The sequence below is a fragment of the Chlorocebus sabaeus genome, chromosome 27 (genome assembly GCF_047675955.1).
Source record: "Chlorocebus sabaeus isolate Y175 chromosome 27, mChlSab1.0.hap1, whole genome shotgun sequence".
Lineage (NCBI taxonomy): Eukaryota > Metazoa > Chordata > Mammalia > Primates > Cercopithecidae > Chlorocebus > Chlorocebus sabaeus.
The window spans coordinates 40,739,900-40,752,697 of NC_132930.1; the positions used below are offsets into that span (position 1 = coordinate 40,739,900).

General features: G+C 54.6%; 1 protein-coding gene across 1 annotated transcript in view; it reads left to right on the forward strand.

The window, feature by feature from the left end:
• The window catches only part of WDR1 (WD repeat domain 1), a 43,905-nt gene extending 31,716 nt beyond the window's left edge, over positions 1-12,189 (forward strand). Inside the window, exons 9-15 of the mRNA XM_008017902.3 lie at positions 1,288-1,375; positions 2,614-2,770; positions 4,337-4,424; positions 7,537-7,647; positions 8,621-8,794; positions 9,100-9,244; positions 11,032-12,189. Coding sequence (XP_008016093.1) covers positions 1,288-1,375; positions 2,614-2,770; positions 4,337-4,424; positions 7,537-7,647; positions 8,621-8,794; positions 9,100-9,244; positions 11,032-11,138 — 870 coding nt within the window. The 3' untranslated portion in view covers positions 11,139-12,189. The remainder of the gene's footprint in view (positions 1-1,287; positions 1,376-2,613; positions 2,771-4,336; positions 4,425-7,536; positions 7,648-8,620; positions 8,795-9,099; positions 9,245-11,031) is intronic.
• Positions 12,190-12,798: the final 609 nt, after the last annotated feature.

Sequence of the window (12,798 nt, forward strand, 5' to 3'; positions counted from 1 at the left end):
TGTGAGTCATGCTGGTGCTCGTGTTCGGTGCTGATCTGGGCTGCAGTGGGGTTGAGCAGCCTGTCTCAGCCCAGGCTGCATGTTAGAACCACCTGTGAGCTCTAAAAAGCGCTGGCTGCTGACGCCCCAGAGGCACTCAGTTTACAGGGAGGTCTCCAGAAGGAATACCTGTGGGCATCTGGGCAGGGCTGGGAGTGTTTCTGGTGAGTTCCAGGCATTGAGCATGCACACAAGTCTCCTGGCCTCTTGCCGAGTGCACGTTCTGATTCGGCAGTAAGGTGGACCTGAGCCCTGCTGGTGAGGGCTGTGCTGGTCTGAGGTCCACACTGTAAGGAGCGGGACTGGTGGGACGCCACATTGGAAGGAGGCAGCCCAGCTCAGCGTCTCTTACTGGGGCATGTGATGATTTTTCCCCACATCTCTGTGGAAAAGATGGAAGTAGCTGCATTCGTTGCCCATTCTCCAGTCCCACTGGTAATTCTTGTGTACCTGTCTCCAAGGAGACCTGCCTCCAAAGATCCATGCCATATTGTGGCAACCACAGATCAAGAATTCCTGCGGAAAATCCCTGAGCTCAGAGGAGAGGGGCCAGCCAGGAGCCGGCCTCCCTCTGCAGGGGAGAGGCATGAGGAGCCTGCACCCCAGCCGTTATTTTTGTCCCAGGATTAGATACGGAGGGCTAAACGCCTCCCTCTGGAAGCAGCTGTCTGGTTGTAGACCAGCCTTGTGTGCCCTCCACTGTAGCAGTCAGGGAGGTCAGGGTAGGAGCGTCAGTGTTCACAGACAGCCTGGGGCTTTTACAGTGGTCAGAGAGACCCCTGCCCTCAGCAGGGCCAGCACTCCTGGGCAGGGAGAGAGAGGAAACCTCACAAACTAGGGCCTGAAGCGAGTGTGGCCATCAAAGGCCTCCTGGACTGATCCCCTTGCGGCTTCTACCCTGACGGGTGCTAGTCGGCTGGGTGCAGGCCACATGTCTGCACATGTTAGGTGCTCAGGTGCTGGGCCTTGGTCAGACGCAGGTCTGGGCCCAGGTCTGGGTTTAGGTACCTTGGAGGGGAATGAAGGGCAGGGTCTGTAGGTGACTGGGTAGCTTTGGAAAGGTTTCTTAGGGCTTGTGGGCCATGCATTCAGGCAGCTGGGGCTACTGGGGCCTCAGAACATCTGCATTGCCATGGGTTGAGGGGCGTCTGCCCCCTCTATTACCCAGAAGCTTTGCTGGTAGAAATGGGTGGTAGAGGACAGGGCGGTGTGTCCTCAGCTTACCTGCCCAGTGCATCTCCTCCACAGGGCCACAGTAAATCCATCCAGTGTCTGACGGTGCATAAAAACGGCGGCAAGTCCTACATTTACTCTGGGAGCCATGACGGACACATTAATATCCTTTGACTCACAGAGCTGGCTCCGGAACCGCTGGCTCTAGAGGGGAATTTCCTGTTCCCACGGTGCCAGAGACCAGGCCAGCCAGGTGGCTCTAGCTGCAGCCACAGCCACACACTCTTCTGACCAGTGTGGCCTCTAGGGGGTGGCCTGTCTGCACATGGGGCCCTGGCAGCTCCAGGGCTTAGGCTGAGGAAAAGCCACAGGCGGCTCCCACCTGATCAGTCCCTTCTTGTCATGCAACCCTGAGTGTGGCTTAACGGCCCTGAGCTTGGGCTGCCACTCTCCCTGCCAGTGGCAGCTGGCACCAACCTTGGCCCTACTCCACACGGTGGGATTCTTGATTCCTAGAATTCACAAGCACCTGGACACCCTTATGTTGGGTCCCCTTTTTAAAAAAATAGGAAAACGAGCCCAGAGAGCTGACATGCCCTCCCCAGAGTCCCGCAGCCTGTGGTCCGCAGAGCCAGGGCTGGAGCTCCTGCGAGGTGCTTTGTGGCCCTTTGGTGATGTTCCCTGGAGGTGTTTGTGTCCGCCTTGTAAGTCCTTGTCTTGGTTTCTTTAAATGAGTCCTGATTTCTCCCCGATGATGGGGGCTTCTGTTGTGTTTTTCCTGCATGGCCTGGAGCTGGTAACACTCTGCTCACTGGGCTATCTTGAATCTTGGATTCACCATCTGCAGAGTGCTTGGGCAGGGATGCCCACACAAATTGCTGATGAAGGCACCTGCTGTGCGTTGTCCTGCTGCCCCCCCGAGCACCGTGCCGTGTTGGAGACTGCCTTTTGTGTGGACACCTCTGGTCTGCATGTGCTGTACCTCCCAGGGGGACTGTCCAGGACCCAAGGAGGTGCCCCCAGTGCTGGGAGACGAGGGCAGACATGCCACCCTCTGCCCCCGAAACGTAAAGAAATATGGGGGTAGAGGGCTGTGCCTGCCCGATAACTAGTGGCAGAGGAGACCCTGGAGTCTCCCCAGCTTTCTGGTCCCCAGTGAGCCTCCAGCATGGCTCCCTTTCTGCCTCATCCCAGTCCCTGTGTGGTGCACCCACACTTCAGATATCCCTTCCGAAGAAAATGTCAACAGTGGACACTGCTGGCTTCCCAGCGGGGAATGGTTATACCCATTTGCAATGAGATTCTCATTTGTTGATGTAAACGGAGAATCTTAGGACTGAAGCCACACTGGAGAACACCCAGCAGTCCCAAGAGCCGGGCTTTTCCTTAACCCTGCCCTACATTACTGGGATTCAGAGACAGGGGAGAACGACTCCTTCGCTGGGAAGGGCCACACGAACCAGGTGTCCAGGATGACCGTGGACGAGTTGGGGCAGCTCATCAGCTGCAGCATGGATGACACCGTGCGGTACACCAGCCTCACGCTGCGGGACTACAGGTGAGAGTGCTCGTGTCTGCGGGGGTCCCACGTGAGCCTCAGCTCCCTGCGCAGAGTTTGTGCCACCAGCAGTTCCTGTTCTGGAGGATGCCTCACCTGCTCCTTTCATCTCTCCCGCCCTGTCCCCAGCATTGTTCTCCTGTTGTTGGGCCCTGAGCCCAGCACTGTGTTACAGATCCGGGTGGTCTGGGTAATGCTCTTGCCCACAGACGATGGCCAGGTGTGGACTCTGCCCTGGAAGCAGGGGCAGCAGATCACAGCCCTGTTCCTCAGGAACCTGCTGCGGTCTCTCCGTGTCTCCCTTTCCTCATCAGTAAAGGCGGGTGCAGTGGAGCCTGCCTCAGGCCGTTGTGGGTTAGGTGACCCTTGCACAGGGCAGGTGCTGAGAACAAAACAGCATTCCCCTTCTGCTCAAGGGTGAGATGGGCACACAGTGATCTGGTTAAAAGACAACGTCTTGTTTGTTTTCACTCTTGGGCCTTTGATTGGCAGTCAGTGGAGCCAGGAGATTAGCAGTTGGCAAGTGATCTGAAGTCCTAAATGCAGTTGGAGAGACTTGAAAGGGAAATGTTCCAGGCCCTGACAAGGCCACTGCACATCCAGTGTCCCCATGCCCAGGTCTGACCCCTCCTCTGGCCCTACATTTCTTGTGTAGACCTCTTTGTGACCCGGTAGTCGTGCCTAAGTTGTGTTGCCTGAGAGATGGGGACTCCTGGGGCCTGTTGATGGGAGCCTGGCACAGGATACAGCACGCAGCTCCTAGCAGGTGTGCTGTCCTTGTTGCACAGACCTTGCCTGCCTGGTGAACTGGGCATCTGTAGATAAATTGGGCCTTCCGATGAGTGGCAGAAGTGGCCCCAGAGCCCAGGCATCTGGGCCCCGGGCCTCTTTCTACTGCCCTGTGGTGACCCCGCTCTTTAACACGTCCCATGAAGATCTTCCCTGGGCCAGATAACCCAAGGCAAGGCCCTTACAGAGCCAGCCTTGGCCTGGTGACCTTGCTGCGGAGCCTTTGGGGATGCCACACTTGGCCCAGTGACACAGAAATTCTCTTGATTATCTCAGTTTTCAAGAAGTTTGTGTGTTTGAGTCTTTCTAGGACAAGTTTTGGTAGCATTGGCCAAGGCTAAAGATAACATGATTTTCACCCATTAAAGGTAATGGATTCTTATAAGTTACCCATCCATTTTGGGGAGCAGAGCTCAATTCTCTCTGTGCTCAGTAAACTCCAGAGTCTTTAGCCAACACGGGGACAAAAGCCACATCTGGGTGTAATGAGGGCTTACCACAGATAAATAGGAGCATAAACAATGCCCTTTACTGCCTCCCACCACTCCTTCCCACCCCCTACCCGGGCCCCCATTATGATTTATAATCTCTGCACCAGAGTCATGGGTCATTTTTTTGCCACTATCCCTTATTTTAGCAAGTCTCTCAAGTAGAGATGGCAGTAGAATTGCCTTCTCCTAAGGAGCAAGATTTCTGTGGTTTAACGGTAACTACGTATGCGTACCTACACTGAGCTGCTGCAGTGTCGCAGTAATGTGCTTCCTTTCTCTCCAACAGCGGACAAGGAGTTGTGAAACTTGATGTTCAACCAAAGTGCGTAGCTGTCGGCCCCGGGGGATACGCTGTGGTCGTGTGCATTGGGCAGGTAGGGACCTGGCTTAGTGTTTGGGTCGGAGCCTGCAGCTGTGTGGTGCCTGCTTGCTGAGTTTGACTCGTGTCCCGTTTGACGGTTGCTCTAGTCCGAGTTTTGGTTGAGTGCTTATTTGCACTGCACTAAGGGATCTCATATTTAATCCTCACCGCCATCCTGTCAGTTGTACAGATGAAGAAATGGAGGCACAGAATGGATAAGTTGGTTGTCCAAGGCCACCGCTGGTCAGGGCAGAGCTGAGATTTGTGTCTAAGCCTCAGACAACTCTGCGTGCCTGTCAGCCTGTGAGGTCTGTGAGAGACTCCAGGGTGGGCCTGCCTTTGCTCCTGTACACATCCCAGCCCTGCTGCGTTGTAGCTGTGTGACTTCCAGCATTTACCTCACCCTCTCTGAGCCTTAGTTTCCCATCCCCAGTGCTCACAGATCCAGGTGATTATGAGGAAGTACATGTAAGGCTCCTCACACCATCTTGGTTCCTTTTACAGATGAGGAGACTGAGGCCTAGAGCAGCTTGGTACTTTCCCGCATGCCGAAGGGTGGCACCTGACTCCCCAGACAGCGGGGCCACCTGCACACCTTTGGAATATCCGGACCAAAGCCATCTGAGACCCAAGCCTGACCCACTTTATACAGAATTCTGCTCTGCAGAAGATATTATCTGTTGGCGAGCTTAGGCTTGCTGGCATGTAGACCGGGGAAGGCAAGGGGCACCTGTTGGCATGAGTAGCGAGCCCTACTAAAGAAAGCTGCTTTCAGGACCCTCTGGCCCTCCTTTGCCTTGTGAACTTAATTGCTTTAGGGAGAGTGGATTTCTCTGTGTCCTAGATAATAAGAAATCCCTGCCAAGTAATTATTGCAAACAGCCTGGACAGCCAGTGGGGGTGGGGAGGTGCAAAGGGAATCCACACATGGAGTGCCTTGGGGCCTGGGGGAAACGCTACAAAGCGGAGTTCTAGAAGACCGGCAGGTGGCCTATCTCTGTACAGCAGGGCTCTTGCCAGCCAAGGGGTCTGCACATGGGGCTTTGTGGGTGAGGGGATGAGGCCTAGGGCAGAGTGCCCTGTGTTTCCAGACCCAGGTTTCCTCATCTGTAAAGTCGTGGTCATCTTAGGCCGTCCTTTTCCCTGAGACTGAGAGTAAGGATCCCACGAGGATGTTCAGACGGGCCCAGCAGGCACCTGCCACCCAAGAGGTTAGAAAGGTCCCCGGTAGGGTTGTAATGTGTGGGGGACAGGCTACAGGTCCCAATGCCTCCTTGTGAGGCATTTTCTGTCTGATCTGCTGTTAATCACCCAGTCCTCCCAGGGCATCTGGAACCCCTGCTCTGTGTCAGAATTTTCTGCAGAGCTCCCTGTCACCAGTCAAAGGGTTAGGTGGGTACTGGGAGGGGCCTGGGATTTTAGATCAGGAAACAACCATGTTCAAGTCTCACGTTAGACAAAGCTTCAGGCAAATGCTTAGGCCTTCATTCTTCGCCTGTGAGTAGGTAAGGCCACCCCCAGAGCCAAGCAGATGACAGAGGTGCATCTTCAGTGGTAGATTTTAGTCAGGGCGCTACTACCATTCATCCCGATCCACCCACAATCCATGCAGAAACAGAAGCCTAGAGGGTAGGGGCGGAGGCTGCCTGCCTTCGTGACAGCTGGTGGCTTGGGTAGGGGCACACTGGGATAAAGGCAAAACTCAAGAGATGAAGGCCACTCTGTCTGGGAGCAGTTGAGTAAGTTAGAACCGGAAGAATTGACAAGAAGGGGAGACAGAAGAAGGAAGGCCCCCGCTGCAGAGCGTCTGCTGCACGTACCAGAGGCAAAGGCCCAGTGCGGGTGCCGAGGCTTGGATTCTGGGCGAGTCCCAGCTCAGCCCGTGGTAACTGGACCCTTGGGTGTGCAGCATAAGCACTGTACCCCATTTTCTCCTCTGAAACGGGGAACCCGATCCCTGCCTTGTGGGGCTGGAACGCTCACAGCAGAGCGCTGGCACATGCCCAGGGGCTGTTGCTGTTTTCGTTTACTGTTGTTAGTACCTTTCTTACTCTAAACATCGACTCCTGTCTTCATGACAGCCGGGCACCACTGGCTGCTGAGGCTCAGGATGGTTATGGGCTGTCCCCTCATCCAGCAAGCAGCTGTGCTGGGGTCAAGCCTCCGTCTGTCAGTTTTCGGAGCCCTGCCCAGTCAGCAGTGTGCCGTGTGGGCGTCCCCACTGCAGCCCAGACACCTGAGTACTTGGCACCCTGGCAGTTCTGAGGGCTGACCAGCATGGCTCAGCCCACACTGAGGACGGTCTTCTGTCCTCTCACCAAGCAGGTCAGGAGTAAAGGCAGTGCAGGGCTGGAGTGGCAGCCACCATGAGGGGTGCATGCTTCCCAGTGGGCTTGGGGCATCAGGAGAAGCAACCCTGGCCCCAGGGAGTAGGCACCGGTCTCCCGGCCACTGTGCTGTGCTGCCATCTGCCCTTCTACCCCTGCGAGTCATGCTTGATTGGGGAGCAGAGTCTGTAGACTGGAGCGTTCCGGCTCCACTGCCAGTCTGCTGGAGTCAGAGGTGGACGCTCCACAGCTGGGTGCCCGTGTTGTGTCTTCTGGGCGCCACGAGGTTCTCCTGTTCCCGGGCTGTAGGAGAACCATGCGCTGAGGAACTCTGTTTGTTTCTTTTGTTCTAAGAAGCCAGAACCTAGAATCCCGTGTGCCATCTACTTTTGCACTGTTGCTTTGGGGCCTTGTTGCCCTGGGTTCTCCCACCCTCCTGACTCCTCGGAGCACTGTTCAGCGGAGTGCACTTATTTCCCTCACTGACTAGAGGAACTGAAGTTCAGAGGCCAATTGACTTTCCAAGAGGTGGTGCTGTAGTGACTGCAGTGGAAGTAATGTAGTGATGACAGTGACGGTCACAGTTAGGTGTGTTTCCTGCCCCACCTGACTGAGGGTCACAAGGCTGGGACTGAGTCCAGGTGGTGTGGCTCAGAGCCCCAGCTGGCCCTGCAAAGAGGTTGGGGATGGAGCCAAACCCAACTCCAGTGAGCCCTGACAGGGATGCGCCCTTCCTGCCACTGAGGGCTTTGTCCCGAAGGGCTGGACCGCCTGACTGGCTACCTGTGTGTGCCACAGATTGTCCTGCTGAAGGATCAGAGGAAGTGCTTCAGCATCGACAACCCCGGCTATGAGCCCGAAGTTGTGGCAGTGCACCCCGGCGGGGACACGGTGGCGGTTGGGGGTGCGGTAAGGCGCTTTCCTCTCCCCTATGCTCTCTGTCCTTGGTATCTGGGTGATTTGGGGACAGCCTGAGCTGTGTGAGTACCAGGGCTGTCTCAGGGAAGGCAAGGGGTCAGGGGAAGGATGGGGGTGTTGGGGGCGAGGGACTTGCTCTGGGGCCCAGCCACCTCCTGCCACCCAGAGCTGGAGACTTCCCCTGCCTCCCTTGGCACTTCCCCCCACCTCACTGTCCCGGTACCCACAAGACTGGACAGTGAGGTAAGGAGAGTACCGAGGAGGGGACGGCTGGGTCTCAGAGCCAGCCCCATGAGTGGTGGGGGGAGCACAAGAGGGTAGCAGGTCAGGAAATGAAGGAACGGCATCCCCTGGGCCTGGGCTCGGCTCGTAGGTTAAATGAAGAGTGACAGAAACTTCCCAGCATCTTCCAGGTGCAGTACTAACCAGGTATTTTACAATTTCCCTTGAGTTCGGCCTCAGCGCCCTTGAATTTGTGTGTGCGGCCCGGTCACAGTCTGCCTGGCCAAGTCCTTAGTGCTTTGTAGAAGAGCTCATTTCCCCTCCCCAGCCCTGGAGGGCAGCCCTCCGATAACCCAGTCCTGCAGCAGGCGTGGCAGTGCCCTCCGTGCTAGGGGCCGGGTGGGTCTGCCTGCTGCCCGGTCCTTCAGGTGCCGGATGTGACCAGGGCATGGAGTGGCTTCCTCCACCAGCCAGCTTGGAGTGGCTTCCTCCACCAGCCAGCTTGAGGGCCTCAGGAGACCAGCAGTGCCCTGAGGTACCGACAGCCGTTTTCATAGAGCTGTGTAGATTTCAGGCCCATCCATGGGAAGAGCTGTGCCCAGTGCCTGGCATGGGCCCAGTGAGTGAGCAGCAGTCAGCGGGAATAGCACATTTTCTGAAGCCCTCAACCCCTCCCTTCACAAAGGGTGGGTGTGGTGTGTGTGTTCGGGGGTGGCTCACTTCCTCTCTGTCCCTGCCGTAGGATGGTAACGTCCGCCTGTACTCCATCCTGGGCACCACACTGAAGGATGAGGGCAAGCTCCTAGAGGCGAAGGGCCCCGTGACCGATGTGGCCTACTCCCACGATGGCGCCTTCCTAGCAGTGTGTGACGCCAGCAAGGTGGTCACAGTGTTCAGCGTTGCTGACGGCTACTCGGTGAGTGGGCGGCGGGCTTCTCTGTCCCTGTGCTGGGTGGTGCAGTTGGCAGTGGGAGGTTAATATCCGTGACTTGGTCACCCTGAGCTGAGTCTGTCTGAGCTATAGCTTTTTTGCCTCGACAAGTAACAGGTGCCTCGTGCCATGCTTCTGAGGAGTCAGTGGGTTTGCAGGGGTCCCTGGCATAGAGTTAGCGCCTGAGAAACCTGGGTCACCATTGTCGCCTTGAGGGATAAGCAAGGTGATACAGGCAACTGTGGCCTGAATCTGACCTGCTGCCTCTCTTGTTTTCAACCTGCAATTAGGAGAACAATGTTTTTTATGGACACCATGCAAAAATCGTCTGCCTGGCCTGGTCCCCAGACAATGAACACTTTGCCTCCGGTGGCATGGACATGATGGTGTATGTTTGGACCCTGAGTGATCCGGAAACCAGAGTCAAGATCCAAGGTGACTTCCGCCCCCAGGCCTTGGCGGGGACCACCCATGGTCCAGGGCTCCACAGGCCACTTCACAGGCTGTCCCCTGGCTGCGGTCCCCAGGGCTAAGTAGCCTCTGTGCTTCTAGGCAGGTGGCCTGGAAGAGGTGTGGGTCTCCTTCCCTCCAGCAAACACCAGCTGCGCGGCTGGCTGTACTGAGGAACCATGGGGCCCCATGCTCAGGACACCAGCTGAGCTGAGTGAAGGTCTCACTTTTGACATCTTCACTTCGCCCACCCACCCCTTAAATCCCACCTGGAACCAGGGTCTCCCCCTCCCTAAGACAGCCACGTCCGATGTATAATGTGAGCCTCATGTAGCATTGAAATTTCCTGGTAGCCACATTTAAAAAGGAAACAGGTGAAATGATTTGTAACCGTCACTTTTATTTAGTCCTGCATGTCATCATTCCTCCCTGTGGGGGTTATGATGTCCTCGCGTGGCCGTGCACGTATGGGGAGGCATCATCTGTGTTGTCCAAATCCTCCCTTCCCCAAGTGCCGCCCTACCACTCTCCTCCTAGTGTGTGGTCAAGTCCCCTCATCCATTCTCCTTAAAGACATCCTTTTGTGTTAAACATTAATGGGGTCCTTTCCTATTTAAAAATGTCTTAGCCCACCCCCAGAGCGCATTCCCCAGCTGCAGGCTTCAGGTGTGGGGCAGGCAAAGAGGGAAGGCAGCCCGGTCTGGAAGGGAGGGGACACAAAGCAGGTTTCAATGTCCATCCTGGTTTATAAGGCAGTCGGCAGTCTGGTAGTGAGAATCAAACAAGTTCATGAATGAAATGGATCCAGAAAAAAATACAGCAAGAGCTAGTCGGATAGAGAGTAGGAGGTCGGGGTCTGTGTCTTCACTATAGGATCACAGGCCACCAAACATGAAGTGACCTTGGCATCGGGCTCTCGTACAGATAGTTGAGTTCTGCACCTGGAAAAGAGCCAACCTGGCGATGTGGACAGAGCACTAAAGCCTGGCCTTACAGCCAAGTCCTGCTTGGTGGTTGAAGGTGCTCCTGGGCCACCCGCAGGCCAAGGCTTCCTGCATCAGGGTGTGTGCCGTGCCAGGTGGGGTGGGTGCTGAATCTTACCCTGTCTAGGCGGGGCTGCAGACCTAGAGGCTGGGGGCCTCCTAGACCTGGGGAGCAGAGAGCTGGTGGGAACCCCCTTGCCTGCAGCTGGGAGCCTCCCTGGGCATCATGGGCAGAGTCAGCCACAGAGGAGCCATAAGCACACAGTCTCACTGTTGGCATCTTGGGTTGGTGGAGGCAAGATGATGGGGAAACGAATCTGGTCACCCACAGTGTGACTGTCACAGAGGGAAAGTCAGTGGCCCCCCCAGTCCTTTGTTTTCCAGCCTCTTACTGGTTGTCATGCCTGCCCCATTTTAATAGGGCATGGATACGGTGTAGCTGTTTGTGTGTTGTCTGCATGTCATCGCTTTTATACAGAAGACGACATTGTTATTTCACTCCCTTGGAACTTGGTTGTCAAGACTTGGAGAGAGGGAGCCTCTGGTATCTGTAGGTGGAGCCAGGGATGCTGCTAATTACCCTGCAGCACATGAAAAAGAGGTACCCGGCCCCAGGGCTCAGGAGTGCCACACAGAGAATTCAGCCCCACTGCCACCATGCCAGACTCCTGAGTTGCAATGATCATGGCCATTTTTTTGAGGACCCAGGTTGTTCCATCTTCCTAGTCCAAGATGTACATAGATGCAGAGAAGTTTGGCTTTTCGTTAAATCACACCCTTTCTTCCCAGATGCACACCGGCTGCACCATGTCAGCAGCCTGGCCTGGCTGGACGAGCACACACTGGTCACAACCTCCCATGACGCCTCTGTCAAGGAGTGGACAATCACCTACTGAGGAGCCCCACCCCCGCCTCTGGATGGACCGAATCAGGGACTAGTTTAACTGCAGCGGAACATGTCCTTTCTCTATTTCTGTGACGCGCCCCCATGCCCCCGCCCCACCGCAAGAGGCAGGAGGGCCCCGTCATGACCCTCGTCTCTGCAGGGTGTCTGTACACGTTCTTCTGAAAGCTTTAGACAGGAACAGTTTGCACATGAAAAATAAAGCAAGCACCTAAACAATGTGTGGAGCGTAACTAAAACCCACAGCCCAACCAAACCTTGAGAATGCGGAACATTCCAGAGGCAGTAGCCTCCAAAGCACACAGAGCCCCTGGCCCTGCCGTGGCTCTCACTGTCTGTCAGGGGAGGTTGTACAGGTGAGTGAGCCGGGGGGCTCACGGTCCTGCCTGCAGAACATTTCTGTACTAGTGAGAAGAGGGAATATGCATTGCAGTTCAGCAAAGCCGGAATTCTGTGTTGAACAGATGTCTGTCTCTCCGTAGTGTGTGACTCTCACTGTGTGGCTGCCTTCAGAGTGCCACCTCCTGATCAGATGGGGGACACAACCCCTGGATATGTTTCCTTGTCAGATTTTGTGCTTGATTTTAAGAATGGAATTGTGGGTTGTTTTGGTTTCTTTTTTTTTTTTTTAAATGTATCTTAACTGTTGCCTGTCAGTGTTTACAAACTAGTGTGTTGACGGCACCATGTCCAGGTTTTTAGAACCCTTGTTAGCCAGACCGAGGTGTCCTGGTCACCATTTCACCATCATGCTTTGATGTTCCCCTGTCTTTCTCTCCCTCTTCTGCTCTCAGGAGCAAAGGTTAATTTAAGGACAAAGATGAAGTCACTGTAAACTAATCTGTCATCGTTTTTACCTTCCTTTTCTTTTTCAGTGCAGAAATTAAAAGTAAGTATAAAGCACCGTGATTGGGAGTGTTTTTGCGTGTGTCGGAATCACTGGTAAATGTTGGCTGAGAACAATCCATCCCTTGCACTTGTGAAAACACTTTGAGCGCTTTAAGAGATTAGCCTGAGAAATAATTAAATATCTTTTCTCTTCACTGTGGATCACTGACTTTGTGTGATGGGGGTGCGTGGGGCGGCTGGGTGGGGAGGAACCTATGTGGGATTTTCATGGCTTTAGGGGTCTTACCAGCCTGCAGCCTCAGGCAGGAAATATTTGGAAGTCAGGATTGTCAGATCCATCGTGTGGTGGAAGGGAAGCCCCGGAGAAGGGGCTGGAACCCTCAGTTCCTGCTCCCAGCCGTGCCGCCAGATCATCCTGTGACTTGGGTCACATCCCTGCCCTTCTCTGGGCCTAAGTTTGTCAACTGAAAACACTGGACCCGATGGTGTCTACATCCCATCTACTTCTCAGATTCTTAGCAGCCTGTATAGCTTTCAGGTAAGGAATAGCATGCATTTGGATGTTAAAAATCAAATTCCCAAACCTCCAAATTAATTGCAAAGTGAAAGGCACTGTTCTGTGAAAGTGCCTTTTGTACTTTTGTAACAATTGTAAAGTTGTCTAAATTTGCAATCCCAGTTTTTTTTAAAAAATCTTCCAAGAGTATAATTACACTGCTTCTTCGAAAAGTCAGTATAAAATGTTAGTCTATAACTTCTGAAGTTATAGACTATATCTTAATGAAGTCCACAAGTGACTTTGT